The 19,772-nt window shown below is 35.1% G+C and overlaps 1 protein-coding gene across 6 annotated transcripts in view; it reads right to left on the bottom strand.

Moving 5' to 3' along the window:
- LOC109076519 (collagen alpha-1(XIV) chain-like) overlaps positions 1–19,772 on the bottom strand; it is a 104,404-nt gene that overhangs the window by 27,609 nt on the left and 57,023 nt on the right. For all 6 annotated transcript variants that reach the window (XM_042772193.1, XM_042772194.1, XM_042772189.1 and 3 more), the window contains 11 exons: positions 19,097–19,213; positions 16,212–16,358; positions 14,837–14,911; positions 12,732–12,871; positions 9,841–9,964; positions 6,550–6,693; positions 6,216–6,380; positions 4,907–4,945; positions 3,567–3,705; positions 1,098–1,240; positions 77–186 (listed from right to left, as the gene is read on the bottom strand). In XM_042772193.1, the coding sequence (XP_042628127.1) occupies positions 77–186; positions 1,098–1,240; positions 3,567–3,705; positions 4,907–4,945; positions 6,216–6,380; positions 6,550–6,693; positions 9,841–9,964; positions 12,732–12,871; positions 14,837–14,911; positions 16,212–16,358; positions 19,097–19,213 (1,343 nt within the window). The remainder of the gene's footprint in view (positions 1–76; positions 187–1,097; positions 1,241–3,566; positions 3,706–4,906; positions 4,946–6,215; positions 6,381–6,549; positions 6,694–9,840; positions 9,965–12,731; positions 12,872–14,836; positions 14,912–16,211; positions 16,359–19,096; positions 19,214–19,772) is intronic.

Here is a 19,772-nt window from a genome sequence, read left to right as displayed (position 1 = left end):
CAGACTGAAACCCAGATGACTGTATAGTTTCTGTAATCATAGTCATAGCTGGATCATAAATGGAAGAAAGACTGACCTTATGGAAACTGCCATAGAAAATCTTCTTAATTTCACTTCCTTCGAAAGTCACTGTTTGAAATTCTCCCTTGTAGTCGTAATTGAAGAAGGTTAATGTTTTCCCTCCGTCTGAAGACAGACAAAAAATAAAATGACAAAAGGGTTTTACTGTAGATCTTTTAAGTCAGCGGGTTCTCAACTGGACTAAGATTTTATATTGGACATCAAGTGTAGACTTAATCAAATATGTACTCCAGCGACTGGTCATTTTGGTTTTAGCTACATTTCAGTGTTTTTTTGTGTTACTTTTCATGAGAATTACGGTTAGTTGCATTTTATTATTTGCATTTAGCTGTGTCACTGTTTGCAACCCATTTTTGGGTCACAACCCAGCAGTTGAGAACAGAGAATGTGAGCGTGGAGCGGCAACAATTTCCCCTCCGTACTTCTAGCATTTCCCGGCTAAAGTACTTCAGCATGTTTTTGAAATATCACAAAGTTCTATTAAATGAAAATATACTAGACAATACTAGAAGAATAGTTTTAATGTATTGAATGGCTGTTTAACTCACTTGTCTGTGCAGCACATTAGTTTAGAGCGGAGATGTACAATATAGCTGTACAATAAACTGTTTAAAACATGAATTCACCCAATCGATCCTGAGTATCCACATGCTAAACAAACATGCATGAGATATAACCTCCCGCACTCGTCTATCGCTGTCATTGTAGTTATATTATGGGCTGTTGGCATTAACTGTGCTCGTGATGGAGTGCTTGTGAAGTGCTCTCGGAGCGAGTGAAAACCACTGACACTCCGACTTTCAAAAAAATCCACTCCTCGCTCCGCTCCCACTCCACTCCACTCACATACTCTGGTTGAGAAGCACTGTTTGATAAACATAACTGATCAAAAGGGGACAAAATATGTTGTACATTACAGTAGGAAATATTTAATCAATTTAAATAACTTATTAAATAATTAAGGATTTTTTTTTTATTAAGGTTGAAAGATATTATGTGTGGAGAGTAATACTCACTATCCAGGATAATGCCCACCAGTGGCTCATTGTTTTTGTCGAGGATTTCCCACAATGCAAATGGTTCCTGAGGAGTTTCAGGCAGTATGCGGAACAGCATAGATATAGTGTAGTCAGAGGGAAGGCCTTCTGGATGTAGATACCTGTCAACATAAATCATACATATGAAAACTCCTTCACACCACGTTTGAAATATCGAACTGATTATTTTGGAGAATTTTTATTTTTTTATTTTATTTTATTTTATTTTATTTTATTTTATTTTATTTTATTTTATTTTATTTTATTTTATTTTATTTTATTTAATTTTATTTTATTTTATTTTATTTTATTTTATAACAAAGCCCCACACATGACACGTGAAAGGAAAGAGGTTATCATGGAAGAGGAAGATATTATGGTCATCATGTTCGCTTGTTTTAGATAAATAGTGTTATTTATAAACAGTATTAATAGTAGTATTAAATAGTGTTAATTTGTTTACTTTTTTTAGTTTAATCATAGAACGAATTAGTACAACATGGCCACAACTGACCTAAAACAGAACAAAATAATCAAACGTGGCAACAAATGAATAAGTCTGTTTTTTCTGCATGTTATGTACAGGGTCTGTGCTGAACAGTTTATCTAGATATCAGAATTTTTATTCTCAACAAGAACAATATATATATATTGTTCTTGTTGAGAAGAACACAATAAAAATAAAAAAATATATATATATTGTTCTTGTTGAGAAGAACACAAGTGTTGCACAAGTGTTAGTGGAAGGTGAAGTATCCCAACGTTCTGAAGTGGTATGTGGAGTTCCGCAGGGATCCCTGTTAGGACAAATTTTGTTTTTAATTTACATGCTTCCGTTAGGTGCGGTAATTTGACTACATAATATAAATTTCCACTTTTATGCAGATGATTTACAATTATGCTTATCATTGAGTTCTAAGGATCTAAATATTCTAGAAGTTCTTCAAGCATGTTAAATAGATTTAAAAAATTGGATGGCTTTAAACTTTTTTTTTACACTGAAAAGACTGAAGTGGTGATAACTGGTCAGAGCTCAAGTAGATCGAGCTTGCTCTAAATAGGGTTTTTCCTAATAATAAGCAGTTGGTAAGAAATTTGGGTATTTATTTTGATACAAATTTAACCTTTGAATTCCACGTCAAGAATTTGGTTCAATCTTGTTTTTATCAGTTAAGAAATATATCTAAGGTGAGACGGTTTTTAAATTTTAATGATACAGAAAAGCTTATTCATGCTTTTATTTTGATTAATACTGCAATGCCTTGTTTTCTTCTTTGAACCATCGTAATTAATCGCGGTTACAATTAGTGCAGAATGCTGCAGCGAGACTATTGACACGGACAAAGTTATATCATCATATTACACCTGTTTTAGCTTCTCTAAATTGGTAACCTGTTTATTTTAGAATTGATTTTAAGATTATTTTATTGACATATAAAGCTCTAAATGGCTTGGCACATTTGAATTTAACTGAACTTTTGAAACCGTACGAAACAGGAAGATGTTCTTAGAACTAGATTGAAAACAAAAGGAGATTTTTTGTTTGTCAGGGCATTTGCAATGAGGGCTCCAAAACTATGGAATAGTTTGCCAGCGGATATCAGATCTTCTGATTCTCTGTCTGTTTTTAAAGGTTGATTGAAAACATATTTGTATAGATGTGCCTACAATATCTTGTGAACTTTGTTCTTTTCACATTGTGTATTGCTCTTCATAAATGTTTTTATACTGAAGCTTGAAAAGTGCTATATAAATAAATTTTTTACTTACAATACAGGAACTGAAATTTAATAAAATAAAACAAAACTAACTAAAATAAACATAGATCAATATTACATAAGTATGGAAAGAAACAATTATGGTTGAATACTGCAAAATAAATTGCACAGCCAGAAAAACAGATCTTGTACCGCATGAGCACTTTCCTCTGAAGAGCAAATGTGAACTGTATCCAGAGCGCTGCCATTAGCCTGTGAGTCTTTGGCCTTTCTCATAATCACAGATGAGATGATCATAATAACAGTGTTGTAGTAATTCCCAGCTGCCTGAGTGTGAGTTAAAGTGAGGCTGCGGTTTGCGAGATTTAAAGGAGAGGAGACCCTCGCACTGAAACCCTCCACTGTAATAACAACATTCCCCCTGAGCGCAGGAAAGTGAAGCCTAATCTAAATATTATCGCATGCTAGACAGGAGGAGGAGGGTCAGTGCACTGGGATCAGGCACAGAAGCCCGATCGCTCTTTATTTTGCATTTAAGTGAGGGGCTAATCTTTTCCTGCTCACTAAAACCACTTCATCTAGATTTGATTAAACTTGATCTGTATAATGGTTTTGATTTGACAGGTGACATGTTCCAGCTAACACACATTTTTCTCATTTCAGAGATTTTCAGCTGAGCATGGTGGTACACTTTCTCACATACAGAAACACTACACACACACACACACACCTGGTAGGCTGGGAGACGAGGGCGTCCTTGTGCAACCGGTAGCAGGGGTAGCTGTTGAAAGTCCCAGGCTCCATTGAGACACCTTGCACACTGCTGTAGTGCTTCTCGACCAAACCAAACATCTCCATCATACGGAAACCTGCGAAGGACAACAGATAAATGTCAAGAATGCCAATCTAATGAAACAGTACCGTTTAAAGGTTTGAGGTCTGTAAGATTTTTTTTGAAAAAAGTTTCTTATGCTCACCAAATGTGCATTTGTTTGATCAAGAAAAAAAGTAGTATTGTAAAATATTGAAATTTAAAACTAATTTATTTTAATATATGTATAACAAATATATATATATATATTTATTTCTGTGATTACGCCAGTCTTCAGAGTCACGTGATCCTTAAGAAATTGTTCTAGTATGCTGATTTGGTGCTCAAAAAAGTATCAGTGTTGAAAATAATTGGGAAAACAGCAGCTAAATATTTTTTGTGTAAACCATAAAAACATAATAGAAAACAAACAAACAAACAAAATAGAAAGTTCAAAAGAAAAAAAAAATTTTTTTTTTTATTAACAACGTAAAAGTCTTACTTGTCACTTTTGATCAATTTAATTGATCCTTGCAGAATAAAATAATTTATAAAAAAAAAAAAAAAAAAAAACTTGCTAACCCCAAATATTTAGAGAGTAATGTATGTACATCAAATGTAAGCAAATTAATAAAAAAAAAATTAAAAAAGAAATGAGAAAGAGTGATTAATTCAGTGACCTGCATTTTTTGTCTTAAAGTCTGTTTTTCTGTGTTAAAGACTTTCCTGTGGCAGATTAATATTTTACATTATACATTAGATTATAAATATTACAAATATATTCATTATAAATATATTATTATGTCATACATAATTAAAAAAAAATATATATATATATATATATATATATATATATATAATATATAAATATATATATATATATATATATATATATATATAAATGGTCTATTTTTAAGCTTACAATTTCTCTGAAAAGTGAAAACAGTAGCTATGGCAAAAAGTTTGTTGAAACCATAACAACAGCTCAACCAACAGTGTGAGTTTGGGGTGGGTATGTTTGTCCATCCATTGAAAGACAGGCCGTGTGTAAAGGAAAATTAAATGTGTTCTTTTCTTCCAGATCTAGATTATGGTGTGAATAACACAACTCACTGGTCCTAATTAAGTAAAGGGGTTGTTAAATACTGACAGTGGATGAATAGATCTAATTCTTCAAATAAATCCTTAGATCCTATCCTCTTACCCAGCACAATGATGTAGAGGTTAGTGTGAACCAGGAACATTTATTGTTGTCTTACCAGCTAAAGTGTTCCCACTCATTAACATCGAGGGGCAAGCTGGAAAAGAATAAAAACAAGAGGTGCAAAACCTATTAATTCCACAAGAACAAAGTGATTTTTGGAAATTATATGATGCATTCAAATATTTTAACAGCTATAGATTTCAAACTTGTATTTTAGACTTGACATTAGCTCAAGTCCCAAGGGATGGGACTTCAGAGAACACAAGAGAAAATAAATAATCCAAAGGTAATTAAGTGAAAGTGACGTGACATATAGCCAAGTATGGTGACCCATACTCAGAATTCGTGCTCTGCATTTAACCCATCCAAAGTGCACACACACAGCAGTGAACACACACACACCATGAACACACAACAGGAGCAGTGGGCAGCCATAACCTTAGGATTAGGAGCCAAACTCTCTAACCATTAGGCCACGACTTCCCCACGCAATCTACCCTGCCATCTAAAAAGTCTTCAAACTTTATTCATCCCTTAATAATATCACAAGTCATTGCTTACCTATTTTCCTCTGAGACAAAAGTAAACTTGCAAACATGCCAAGGTCACTGGTCAGTCGCATTGTTTAGTAGTCATTATTTAAAAATATGTTTGACCAATCAGAGTATTCCAAAGACTTGTCTTATCCACAACATTGTGACATACTAACACGCATATAGCAACCTTATTTCACCATTTTAAAAGCCATTAAAAGCTACTCCATCAATCTCAGATTTTTACTGACAGTATAATTAATCTTAAAGTCGCAATGAAATGAAGTAGCGACAGATCTTTTCTTCCATACTGTGACATACATTTGGGTGTAACATATTATCGACAAAGAAAAAAATGTGCTTTGACTTGGTTCTATATATTGATGGTAGATTTTGAGATGTGGGAACTCTCAAAACTGAGATGGTTGAATGCAATGATTTGCAAGCCAGAAATACTTCGATTCAACACCACAGATAGTAAACATAATACAAAACACTAATTATTGGAAATTAGTGTGTCAAACACATCAGAACATCTTGAAAGTATAACATTACTTGTAAAAGACAGCTCTGGTTTCTGATTGGTCAATACAGCATCTTAGCTGTTCTCAAATTCAGACACTGTATGATCCATTCAGTTGCATAGCAACATTCACTGGACAAAATATTCAAGCAGAAGAATGTCACTCAATAAAAATTTCAGTGAAAATTGGCGTCCTTAATATTCTTTTTGTGTAGCATGTCTAAGCATATTATTTAAAAGCAAGTTCTATATCACATGTCACAGCAATATGCAAGAGGAAGTTTCTGTGGATTCTCAAAAACACGTACTGGCAGTCGCAGCCTCACAAACAAAAGTTATGAGCTGTTCTTCAATTTTCTTGAAGGCATCCAGATCATCCACAAAGAACACATGTCTCTCGCTAGGTTTGCTGGCAATGTTCACCAGCTCTCCATAGTCAGCATCAGCGAAGCCAATGGCAAAGATGATGTAGCCTACGGTGAAACAAGAAACCGTTACTTTTATTACAGCTTTTAAAGTTCTATTATTAACAGTAAAATCAAACCACTAGACAGTTGGTGTTTTTCGAAAGCTCTTGTTTATTACGCTCATTTTTAGAATCATACAGCGTGAAAATGCAATTGGATCATTCAGCTCACTCACCCTCCGTCTGCATCTCTTTAGAGATCTTGTTGACATCATCCTGAGATCGGCCATCCGTGAGCACTACCAACACTTTAGGAATGCCCCTCCTTGCACCCGTGTCCTCAGCAAAGATGGCCTCCTTCACATGGTTAATGGCTCGACCTGAATCAAGAGTCATAAACATAGATGTTACTGCCTCATGCCAAGAGCAGGATTTACACCACTTCCTGGACTCCGGGAACGCTAAAAAAGTGATGGATTTCACAGGAACTTGCATCCTGACAGCGTGATTTGCGTTTGCCAGAGAGACATATTTTGTTGAAACTTTAAGCCAGTAGCTGGAATAATGATCAATGGGGTGAAAGAACAAAACCTTTGACAATAAATAACTATTGAAAAGTGTGAATTCAAAAACAATTTCCTTGAAATGTTGATAAAATGAAGCTGCTATGACGACTGGTTTCTGATACTTCAGTGAACGCTGCTCAAGCTATCAGTCTTTCTAAAGTCTAAAAAACTTTTGCTTTAATTTTTTATTCTTTTATTTTCCATATTAAAAGGCTTAAAACAATTATATAACTATTTTTATTCATTATAAATATTTTTTACAGTTAGATATATTTACATTTAATAACATTTTAAATATTTGTATTAATTATAAAATTACAGATTACACACAACTTATGCCAGACAAGGACTTCTAGGGGTTTGTTTGCACAGTTGAACAACTTTTGTCATTAATTAACATATTTATTCTATTTTGTGTATGCTTTACATAAGCACTTAAACTTTCATTTGCACCTGGTTGGGTTACAAAAATTGTGCGAGCCAACGTCGGTCTCACCTACTATTTTTAAGCTCACAAAGTGCCAAGTGTTTAGAACAGAGCAAAAACAAAGTCAGACACCTGATGAAATGAATTTTCAAAGACCTGAACTGTGGGATCTAACAAGCTGCACTGCCCCATTTCAATATTTTACCATTATCACCAACTTGGCAACAGCTGCAAGACATCAACCAGGGCTGCTCATTTCTAATTTGCATCTCTAATCTCTCAGAAACGTCTCAGGTTCCCCTGGATCAGCGAGTATTAGACACAATCCCCTCACAAAAGCTGCACTCTGAATAAAATATGGAAGGGCGTCTGAGATGCTGCACTTTGGCGATATATTGCAACAAACTGAACAATGGAACCCTGTGGCTATGCCTGAATGATTCCTGAAGCTGCCTGTTTCTCTTTCTGGCTTTTCTTCAGCTCCTGTCAGAGGGAGACAAATGACAGACTCCGACTAAGGAAGTAGACGGCAGCACCATTTGAAGTTTGAGTTATTTTGTTTAAAAATAACAGGTGAGAACAAAATAATTTAGACTGCAGATTGAAGTTGTGGCCAACTGTGGCCATAGGCCCCAAAAATGTATCATACCATCAGGTAAAAACTCTAAAAACATAATTCTCCGAAAACTTTGAACATCAAAACAACATCATCCCATTTAAATATTTTGTGAATTTCCGAGAAACATACAGGCCGTCTAAATACTCAGAATTGACTTCTCTTTTTTTTCAAAGTTTAAACACATTGAATGAGGCTAATCACTTTGATCCTCACCTCATCCTCTGCATATGAATGTAGGAAAATGCAGGCGAGGGATTAGCCCTAATACCCTCAGAAAATAAGTCATGCTCATGTTTCAAATGAGCAGCCCGCTAAAGCCGGGATGGATAAATGCACCGGGCTCATAATGCCTGGATCACACATGTCCACAGACATGTATCTGCTCTCACCAATGAGGCACAGCATCTGCCGCCCACCCACTGACAGGGGGCTCATTGCCATGGAGAATATACCTTATTCGGGGATGCTTGTGCGTGTGAGGACACAGCAGGTTGGGGGCTGCCATTCCTTCACAGAGTGGAATGAGAGGTGTTTCATTTTAGAACAAAGACTCACAGCATGTCAACACGAACACAAGCGCAGGGACACACCGTGCTGCTCTGCTGTTCACTGAGCTGGAGCCATGCCACTTTTCTAACTCATACTATTAAGTTCTTGGTCTAGGTCTTCTTAAACAGGACATTAATAAAGAATGTTTGTCTGGACACAGATTACAATGAGATTTTACTGCTCAAAGACCAGCATGAATTTCTAATTTGGTGCAGTAGAAGTTGGTTTATGCTGGTTAGTGATACTGGTGAGTCATATTAGAGAACTTTGATCTCTGTCTCCCTGGCTTTCAGTGTTTAAATTTACCAATTTACCTTTAGATTAAAAATTCTTTATCAATGTTAATGTCTGGTTTTCCAGTATAAATATCTAAACATACTTAAAATAAATCTTTTATTTTATTTGTGCACTAAAAATCTTTTTATCTGCACTGTTTGTTCACTGGTTTGCACTCTATCTGCCATGTGCCTTGCACTGCTTTTATTTAACCTTATTTTTATTTTATTTTTTGTATTATGTCTTTTTTACATTCCCTTATTGTATAGTTTAATCTTATATTTTATATTTGATCTAGATTTTTAGGCTTTACTGTTAGTGTTATCTGTATGCACCGGGGGTCTGAGAGAAACGCAATTTCGATTCTCTGTATGTATGTACTGTACATGTGGAAGAATTGACAATAAAGCAGACTTGACTTGACTTGACTTGACTTGATAAGATACATTAATTTGATAACAAATAAAGTGAAAGTCACGTGATGTGTAGCTAAGTATGGTGTCCCATACTCAGAATTTGTGCTCTGCATTTAACCTATCCAAGTGCACACACAGCAGTGTGTAGTGCACACACACACACTGTGAACACACACCCGGAGCAAACAACAGATAGATCGAAAGATTAAACAGAATGAGCTAACAATAAAAAGGTTAGAATTAAAAACGATAGAATTAACGAAAGAATGAGCAAATTCTAGAATGAACAAGAGAATGAATGAACAGTACAATAAGCAAATAATAGAATGAATAGAATGAGACAAATCTATCAGTGAACAATAGAATCAGCAAGCGGCAGAATAAGTGAATGAGTGAACAGACAAAGACAGGGATATAGATAGACAGATAGATGGATAGATAGATAGATAGATGGATGGATGGATGGATGGATGATAGATAGACAGACAGACAGAGACAGACAGACAGACAGACAGACAGATAGACAGATAGACAGATAGATAGATGCGATTGTGGTATTATTTTTCAATGGAAGATGAAAAGATCTTTATGGAGATTGTGATCAAACTCAGTTTGTCCATCACAAAAGCAGCTGTCAGTGTTGTTTAATTCACTCTGAGGATTGAGATACATGCCTGTCTTGGTGTTTCCTCCCTTGTAGGTGATGCGCTGCACAGCATCCAGCAGAGCCTCCTTATCGCTGTAGGAGCTGAGCTTGAACTCAGTCCTGGCGTCATCACTGAACTGAACAATGGCCACCTGTCAGTTGTAGAAAGTAAGTTAGCAGCCATTTATCACATGTTTAAAGCAACAGTATATCAATGTCAGAAAGAATTTCCCCCTGGAATTGATTTTAAAGGGCATTTTAAAACTTTTATAAGGGCATATTGTATCTTTAACATACTTTAGTACAGTTTAAATCCTTATATTTTAATAATCTTTTATTGTGCTTTAAAGAAGTTCACTTATTTTGACTACCATACTAAAGCATCTCTGTTTTTTTTTATTATAATTTTAACTGTAGTGTGTTATTTAGTATTACATTTAAAGTTAATTTATTTCAAATGTACTAAACTGAAACTTCATCATTTCAAATGTGTAATTACACCAAATCAATTATTTGAAAGTATCACTTAAGTGTATAGGCTAAATAATTCTAAAATACACAATTCCATTCAAAAGTTCAGTATGATTTTGAAAAGGTCAGTATGATTTTTTTGTTTTGTTTTGTTTTTTAAAGAAGTCTCTCACCCAGTGGCCACCCAGGAAAATACAGTACAGTGAACAAAATACAGTAAAAACATCTAATATTGTGAAATATTATTACAATTTAAAATACATTCTGTTTAATTTTGTCATTTATTTCTGTGATGGCAAAGCTGAATTTCCAGCATCATAACTCAAGTATTCAGTGTCACATGATCCTTTAAAAAATTATTATAATAACCTGATTTGTTGCTCAAAAAACATTTCTTGTGTTTTCCAAAAGTATTACTGAAAAGTATTCATTTATTAAAAAAGAGACCCACACTCTTAATATATCAAATGCTAGATAACAGACCAAAAAAAAAAAAAAAAAACAGAACTCATAGAAATAGACTATGGAGGCCTTTTTCCCACCACATTTTTAAAAATATCAGGCATCATTTTTGCCTCAAGCCCTGGTTCATTTTTGACCTGTAAAGGTTTTGCTCAGTCACATACTGGTACACGGACTGCTTAAACCTAAAACCTTGTGATTACCAGCTCAGATCTTTAACCACTAGGCCACACTCTAAAAAGAGAGACACAAAAGCCATGTCATCATGCATGAGATTTTGCTGATGTTGAACAAGTTTGAGCCAAGTCAAACATTTCTACAAGGCCTACAACAGACGACAGAACGCAAAAATCTGTGTGCAAAAGAAGAAGATGTTTTATCTGTGTTCCTCTGTTTACTTTAGTTCCTGCCCTTGAAACGTGCTTATTTTCCTGTTTTCACATCCCTTGTAGTACACCGCAGTGATCCCTAAAGCTGCGGCTGGGTTGTGATGAAGATCTTCTGAGTCCTGGACTGACAAGTCTCACAAGGCTATTTTTATCTAATGCTCTCTCAGGCTACTGGGTTAAATGCTTGGTAGTGTGGTCTCTAGCCCAGAATAGTTATTCCCATGATAGCTCATTCAAAACCTTTTCTTTGAGAGAAGCAAAAAACCTTTTTAAGGCAAACCAGACATTATAAGTTCAAAAGCAGAGCTTCTCAAACTGTAGCGCCCACGTGGAACGACATGAATGTGCAAATTTATAATACACTCTACTAAAATTGGATGTAATTTATATTTTTAATGGTCTATGGTCTATATACAATTTTAATACAGATCTGTTCCTTGTGAATAAAAAGTGTGCTTAATTTTTATTGAATACTGAATGTACTGAATGTGTACTTGTAGTTTTCGAAAAATCTTAAAAGCATATTTAAAAAAAAAACTGTACTTGCAGATAATATCATATTAATGAAATTAAAGGCCATTAACTGTATGAAGAGGGAGTACAATTTCATGACTATGTTTCTTAACACACTTAAATAGTTTTAAAATGTGCAGTTCGTAATAGTCAACTCAAACGTTTTACTTTAATGTAAACTGAAATCATTGTTTTAATATTTTGTTGTGCTTTAAAGAAGTACACTTATTATGATGTGTTTACTAACAGACTAAAGCACATGTAAAGTACTTGGTTATAATTTTAACTGTAGTGTTTAATTGGATATTACATTTGAAGTTCGTATAACTTCAAAGTCCCACTTAAGTGAGTCAAAAAAGCACTCAACTAATTTAAACTACGATACACTTTTATTTAATTACTGCTGACATGTAGTGTCCGAAAACATTACATTCAGTTTGCACTTGAAGGAATAGTTCACCTAAAAATGAAAATTTGCAAGTAATGTACTCATCCTCAGGCTATCCAAGATAAGTTTGTTTCTCCATTGGATCAGATTTGGAGAAATTTAGCATTACATCACTTGCTCACAATGGATCCTCTGCAGTGAATGGGTGCCATCAGAATGAGAGTCCGAACAGCTGATAAAAACATCACAATAATCCACACATTTTCAATGGAGAAAGCAATATTATGGATACAGGACGTGTATTTCAGTTAGAAGCAATGTTTTGAAGTTAAACATTTCTTGATGTGTTTGTTTCTTACAAACACACAGCTTTTTTGCTTCACAAGATGTTGATTGATGGACTGGAGTCGTGTGGATTACTTGTGAATTATTGTGTTGTTTTTATCAGCTGTTTGAACCTTTATGCTGACGGCACCCATTCATTGCAGAGAATCCATTGGTGAGCAAAAGCTAAATTTCTCCAAATATGTTCCGATTAAGAAAGAAACTCATATACGTCTTGGGCTTACAGTTTTGCTTAAAGCTCAGGATGATAGTCATTTCTTTCATAAATATGTTAGAAATGTTATAAAATGTAAACAAATAAAAACAATATAAAGTAGTCTGAATTTGACAAATATTTCATGTGCAGCATACCTGTGTTCCCTCTGGGCCAATCACATCAAGTGCACCAGTTGTGCTGTATAGGAAACGGATAATCTTCTGAAAGTTGTCATCTCCAATACTCCAGGAGCCATCTACGAGGAAGGCCAGGTCTGCTTTGGCTGCTTTACAAACTGGGAGAGAAAGTTGGAGAGACAGAGCAAGAGAGAGAGAGGAAGCAGGTGAAAAATCACTAGCTAAAATAAGAAATTCTCATTACTGTGTAAGCGCTGCAGTACAACAGATGTCAAATGATTCCAAACACTTCCCTTTCTCACTGACAGGATCTCCATCACAGCTAGCTGGATAAAACAAGAGGGCTTAATTAATTCCCAGATACCTCTGCTATACTCTGCCAGACTGTTGCTGTGCAGGATGTAGGGCTATAAACTCTCAGTAACCTAAAAATGTGCTTTATGTACTAACATTTAACTGGTTTCATTCAAATCAAAAATATTATTTAGTTTCTGAATCAATCTTAATAAATTAGGTTATCAATGAAATTAATGTTAAGGCTGATGTTACATATAAATTTGTTTATATTAAAGTGCTAAATGCTACATACTTACTACAGTAATAACTGCAAATTATGCATAGTTGCAAGCTAGAAACCCTAACCAGACCCTAACCCTAACCTTGACCCTGTAGTAAGTACTTAGTACATGTAGTTATTAAGTATTACCAGAACATAATTGTGGAATTGCACTGTAATACCGTCACCTTAAAATAAAGGTGTAACCTCAAAAGTCTTACTAGCACAATCAAAAGTGTTTGGAGCATTTCACTGGTAGGACGAATCGCTGTTTTGTGTCTGAACAAGACTGGCACTGAACACATGTGACACGTCGTTTGGGAATAAACTAAAAGAATCAGGCATTGTGCTCATTAACAACTTGAAAGAACTGGCAAATCTCATTATTGTACAAATTGGGACATCTCATTCAGTTTGTCAGTCTCATTCAAAACAAAGAGATAAATGGGTTGTTTCGGTAATGAACAACTCTGAATTATAACGAAATGGATGAGTGATTCAATGACATACTCATAATAAACAAAAAATGCCCCATTTCAGCCAATCTAAGATGTACACCACAATTCAAACGTTTTTTGTTTTTGTTTTTTTTCGAAAGAAGAAATTAGTGGGGGAGGGGTTCAGCAGGGATGCATTAAATTGATCAAAGGTGACAGTAAAGATATTTATAATGTTAGAAAAGATTTAAAATACAGTACTTAAAATAAATGGCTGCTGTAAATTCAGCTTTACCATAATAAATTGCATTTTAAAATATATTAAACAGAGAAGAGTTACATTATTACTGTTCTTAGTCTATTTTTTATTTTAAAAAACGTAGCCTTGACGATCATTAAACAATTATTTCAACAAATCTTACTGACCTCATACTTCTGAACAGTAGTGTAACATGTAGAAAGTGTACTTAATGAACAACTCTGACCTAATCATTTAAGTAAACAGACTCATTAGACTCACTTGGATTAATAAAAATCCCCAATTTCTTTCTTCCACTGACTCATTGCTTATTAAAACAGCAAGTTTGTGAGACATATCACACTTTTGTCCAAGAGCTAAACACATGGACATAAAAAGCCACAAAACTCTCATTTTGATTTCATGAGTTCTTTAAGGTTATAAATGTTTCACTTTTTACCATGTGACCTGTCCTCAATAAGAGAGATGTGTAACATGCAGGGCAAAGCATTCAGGCGACTACCCAAAGGCCCAGAGATAAAGCCATCTAAAAATAACAAATAAATCTAAAGAAGCATTCGGTTTCAGGCCAAGAAATTATTCAGGTCTACTTTATGATACATTAAACACCATAAGCATTCGGCCAGACAATATATCCACTATAAAGTTTGAAATGAAAAAGATCTATATAAGGAGGTTAAATAAGTTCTGTGTGCTTTTATCAGATGTTTTGGGAAGACTCAGACATATTTATTGAGTGCGGAGTGGCTCTGAGAATAAGTAAAGGTTAGCTGTCAGCAGAGATGTATGTTAGTGAAAGGTCACACAACACATAGGGACACGGCCAGCAAACATGGCAGACAGGCCAGTTTTCCCCACACTGGTGTCCTACCTTCTTTGGCTGGGGGGATGGTGGGAGGAGGGATGGTGGTGGGTGGTGCAGTCGGTGGCTGGGTGGGTGCTGGAGCTGCAGAAACAACAAAACAATATATAAACCAGAGCAGGGCCTGGCTGTCTACACTTTAATACACACACAATCAGATTTGTGATCTCAACGGAAATTGTAAAAGAAATAGGACACTATTATAGCTCTACTGATGGTGGTTCAGTCTGTTTCTCAGGCAGTGATTGAGTGTATGTGGTCAAGGGAGGATGTTGTCTTCACTTCATTGGCTGGAAATGACCTGTATCATTGAAGTGTTTCTACTGCCTTATTGACACGCAAACGTGTGTGTTATACACTGAAAATTGTACATTCTACAATCTCCATAAACTGCAAAAATATGCTCTTAATCATTATTTTTATCTTTATTGAGTTTTTCAGTAAAACTATCTAAACATGCCAACAAATATATGTCATATATAATATATTGGGTGAATTCAGGTAAACTGGGAACATTTTGAAAGAAGTAATTAAAAGTTACATTAAAATTATAACTTAAAACAAGACTTTGTCAATGGAGATAGAAAATTCTTCATGTTTTAAAAATATTTAGGAAAGCAAGATCAAATAATTAATTACGATTTTTTTTTTCACCAGTGGAGAATCATGTTCAAAGAATGCTGATAAAATCTGATGAGACCACATATTGACAACAAATGGCAATTAGATTTTCAGCTGTTATTTTTTTTTTATATTTTGTATTATTTTCGTGTTTAAGAATGCTTCAGTCAGTCTCATGGAAGCCCATTTCTGCTACAGAAGAAAAAAAACAAAAAGGAAAAAAGTAATTGCGGCATTGTAACATCTGTTTATGCTTTTTCAAGATTCCATTTGCAAGATGTAAACTCATAATTATGAGAAACAAAGTCAGATGTGAGATGTTAACTCAAAATTATCTGTGAATTCTGTGATATAAAGTTTTTTTTTTTTTTTTTTATTCCATTGCATGAACAGGCTTCCACACATTCTAGATAACACTGGTGGCAAATCTCCTAAATAATAATAATTTCTGCTATCCAAAGACTGTCCTGGCAACTTAAAGGCAGAAAAACAAGACGACTTCAGGTGTTTTATTGGTGCCTAAAAGACCCCAGGGAGGTGTTGCATCTGACCTTATTTAAAACCCCAGTAAATCTTATTATGGACAGATGCCCATATTTAATCTACCAAGACTAAAAACAAGGTTATGATGGGATAGACAACCATAGAACAAATCCTTTACAGTCTCATATTCATTCACAATTAAATATGGTGTGCATCTTGATTAAAAGTCTATAGAGTTATTATTGGCATGCAAAATATATAGACAGCAGAATGTATTTACCAGTGGTTGCCATTGTGGTGACAGCAGGACCCTCTGTGTCCTGTAAAAGACTGTAGACGCTGATCTTGTACTGGGTGTCGGGGGAAAGGTTGAAGAAGCACTCTCTAGATGCACCACCACCGACCCTCACTTCCTGTTTCTGACCGTCTGCGAAAAAAAATAAAAAAGTTAAAACAGCAGGATTGGCATTCAAGCAACAATCAAAGTCAAATAAAATGCAATCACAACAGCTTTCTCCAGCAAACAATTGTGCTAATTAATCAGACAGTACCATTCAAGTCCTCAGGCTATAAATGAAGCCTGAAGTTGGAAATGACAGAAGTGGCACCACAGCAGCTCGCCGAAGTGTTGTTATTTTTAACAGGCATGTGTTGTTGCTCACAAACTGGTCGTTTAAATGAAAGGAACTATGAGTAAATCATGTTTTAGGAAATGCAATACTCAAATCCTAGGGTACAAGGTAGCAGAACTGCTATTTATCACCTTTGCAGCTGTAATTATTTTCCAAAGCTGAGAAAATGATCAGTGCTTGTTATCAGGAAGGGTAACCTTGTATTCAGTTCAACGGAGAGGTCTTTAATTGTTTTAACTGAAGGCTGAAGACTGCAGGGAAATGGGTGAACCGTGATAAGCAACCCAAGCTTGGGTTAAATGAAAGAAACCAATATTTTCATTCTTTTCACTCTCTTTTCTTTCTAAATGTGAAGGTGTTCTCACTGACGCAGACTGTTTTTCTTTCTGGTTTTCTCTTTTTGCACATATCTATCCATCGATCTCTTTGTTTTGTTTGTGATGGCGGACTTTATTATCCAACTTGACTTGGTTCGTACATCTTAATTTGTCTGCCATTAAACAGCTGCGTCCATGGGGAATATAACCGGCTGGACTGTTCAGAAGCAGTATTATATCACTATTAAATAAGAAAAAAACTAGAAAAGGGTTTTCTTTAATAAGATATTTCCCAAAGCACCTTCTTTTCAACCATCATCTTAAAGAAAAAGTCTCTGGACTGCATTATGCAAAAAAAAATTGAGATTTATTAAGCCATTTTCTTTGCATTTTCCAATGATATGTGGACTGCAGAAATTGGAATGCGATAATAAGATCAACAATTTTCCCTTGCTCAGACATGATTTGATTGCGGAGCTGATCAAACAATGGGATGTGACATTTGCCTATTACATTCCCGCTCCATGGAAAAGTAACTGGTAAGCGCTCCGGCTCGGCTCAGTAAACATCTATCCTCCTTTAAGCGTTTGTTTCAACAGACTGCACTTCTCAGTCCAGTCACATCTCTGGCACAAGCAGGACAGTTCCTCCCCTTCCTCGCATTTGCACGCAGGAACGCTTCACTTCACCACGAGCGCTCGGTGCTGAAGATTCATATGTCTGGCTGCAATTCCACAGCCAAATTCTCCCTACGAGTAAGATGGCAAATAATGAATCTGCCTTTCCTACTGGTTACCAAAGTTTGGACATTATTTGACTAGAAGAACGCCAAAAGGAAGGCAGCAGTTGTTTTGATATATTTTTTGTAGGCATAGTTTTCTATGACTACAGAGTAATAAGTTGTGTCCATTGTTCTTCAATTGCAACTCTTTTTTAGTTTTTAAAAGTTTGACAGAATTTAAATGATAGAATTTGTTGTCCCCTACCGAGACTTGTCAACATAACCTCTTAAAAACACAACAACAACATGTGTGTTTATTTATTTAGTTATTAATTCAGTATGTGCACTACTATTTAAAAGTTACAGGTCTAGAATTTTTTATTTATTTATTTATTTATTTATTTTAAGAAAACTCTTACGCTAACCAAGGGTGCATTTATGTTATCATAATACAGTAAAAACAGTAAGATTGTGCTAGATTGTTACAATTTAAAAGAATATTTTCTATTTGTTTTCTTTTTAAATATAATTTAAAATGTAATTTATTTCTGTATCGCCATTACTCCAGTCTTCAGTGCCACATGAACCTTCATTCTAATATGCTGATTTGGTGTTCAGAAACATTTCTTATTATTATTAAGGTTCAAAGCATTTGTGCAACAGCTTAATATTTTTATAATAACCATAATACATTATAATTTATTAAATTATAATAACAGCATTTATTTGAAACAGAAATCTTCTATAACATTTTAAATGTCTTTGGACAATTTAATGCACCCTTGCTAGATAAAAGTATTATTATTATTTTTTATTATTATTATTATTATATGTAGTTATTGGAAATTACTTTAAATGTTAAAATAAGATTATATCTCAACAAGGGCAGAAAAGCAGGAATTTGTACACCAGAATTACACTATTATATGTTTTTAGATTAGGATCTGAAAGTCATTATCAACCCAGGTAACATTTGAGAATTAAATTTTCAGGATTTAACAGTTAAAAATAAACTGAAAAATAGCTGAAGGTTTCTATATCCTGTTTCTTTGAGAACTGCAACGACTGTCATTCAAATACTTCACACAGAGCGACACACACACTGGGGCTTCAGGCAGGATCTGGTTTTAATAGCATCACTGAGCTGGTAGCCATCTGAGCAATCACACGCTGGAAGGGGAACAGAAGATTTCCAGGATTGCGAGATAAGCTGGGCCGGTGAAGTATCAGGCAGGAATAAGAAAAGCAATAACGGGAAAAGGGCTTTTGACTGTTTTAAATTTGAATCGAAACCATGTCACACGCCAGCAGAGCAATATGCATACAATAAAAGATTTTTAACAAACAACAAACACACACATATGTCCTTAAATGAGCCATAATATCCCATTACCTCTGAAACTGAAATTTATTTAAATAAATAAAAAAAAAAAACCAACCCACCTCATGGCTTTGGCTTTCTGAGAGTGTGTGTGTGGATGTGTGTATCACTCACTGAGCAGTGACTCAATGACGACTCTGTAGACGGTGGCGTGGCGGTGGGGTTGCCACTGGGCACACATGCTGCTACTGAGCACCTGGTATGTGCTGAGACTGTTCACCCCCAGGAACACTGCAAGGGAAGAAGAAAACACGATGAATTTAGTGGAAAAGCAAAACTAAGATACTTTGACAAATCAGTGTGTGTGTGGGTGGGGGGGGTATAAAAGTATAAAAGACTTTCAAAACAATTTTACAAATTACGGACCCCAAACTTTTGAACAGTAGTGTACTAAACCTGTATGAAAGATTTGAAATGTACATGTTGGTGGGTAGTGAGAGGAAAGCCTTTATCGTTGCTTCTCTAATGTTGTCTAATGTTCTGAAATGAAAAGCAGCACATGTATTACAGTAATGGCTAATGAGCCATAGGGTTGCCAGCGGCTCCTTTGTGCTGCAGGTTATGGGGTAAAACCTGTAGGCTTCACTTCTCTCAAAACCAGCACCCTATTTCTGATCTTCTCAGATTTCTGTGTGCTACTCTTTAAATACTGCAAGTCAGGCAAAACTAATGGCTAGAAAAACACATCTGAGAGGAAAGCAAGTGGTTCAAACAGTATTCTGAAAAGATAGGCTCTCCACTTAAAAGCCACAAATGGTCTTACCCATTTCTTTCTTTATTTTCCTTTTTC

This window comes from Cyprinus carpio, chromosome A16, assembly GCF_018340385.1.
Source record: "Cyprinus carpio isolate SPL01 chromosome A16, ASM1834038v1, whole genome shotgun sequence".
In the NCBI taxonomy this organism is placed as follows: Eukaryota; Metazoa; Chordata; class Actinopteri; order Cypriniformes; family Cyprinidae; genus Cyprinus; species Cyprinus carpio.
Note: the sequence above shows the minus strand (reverse complement) of the source record. Positions and strands in the feature narration are given on the sequence as shown.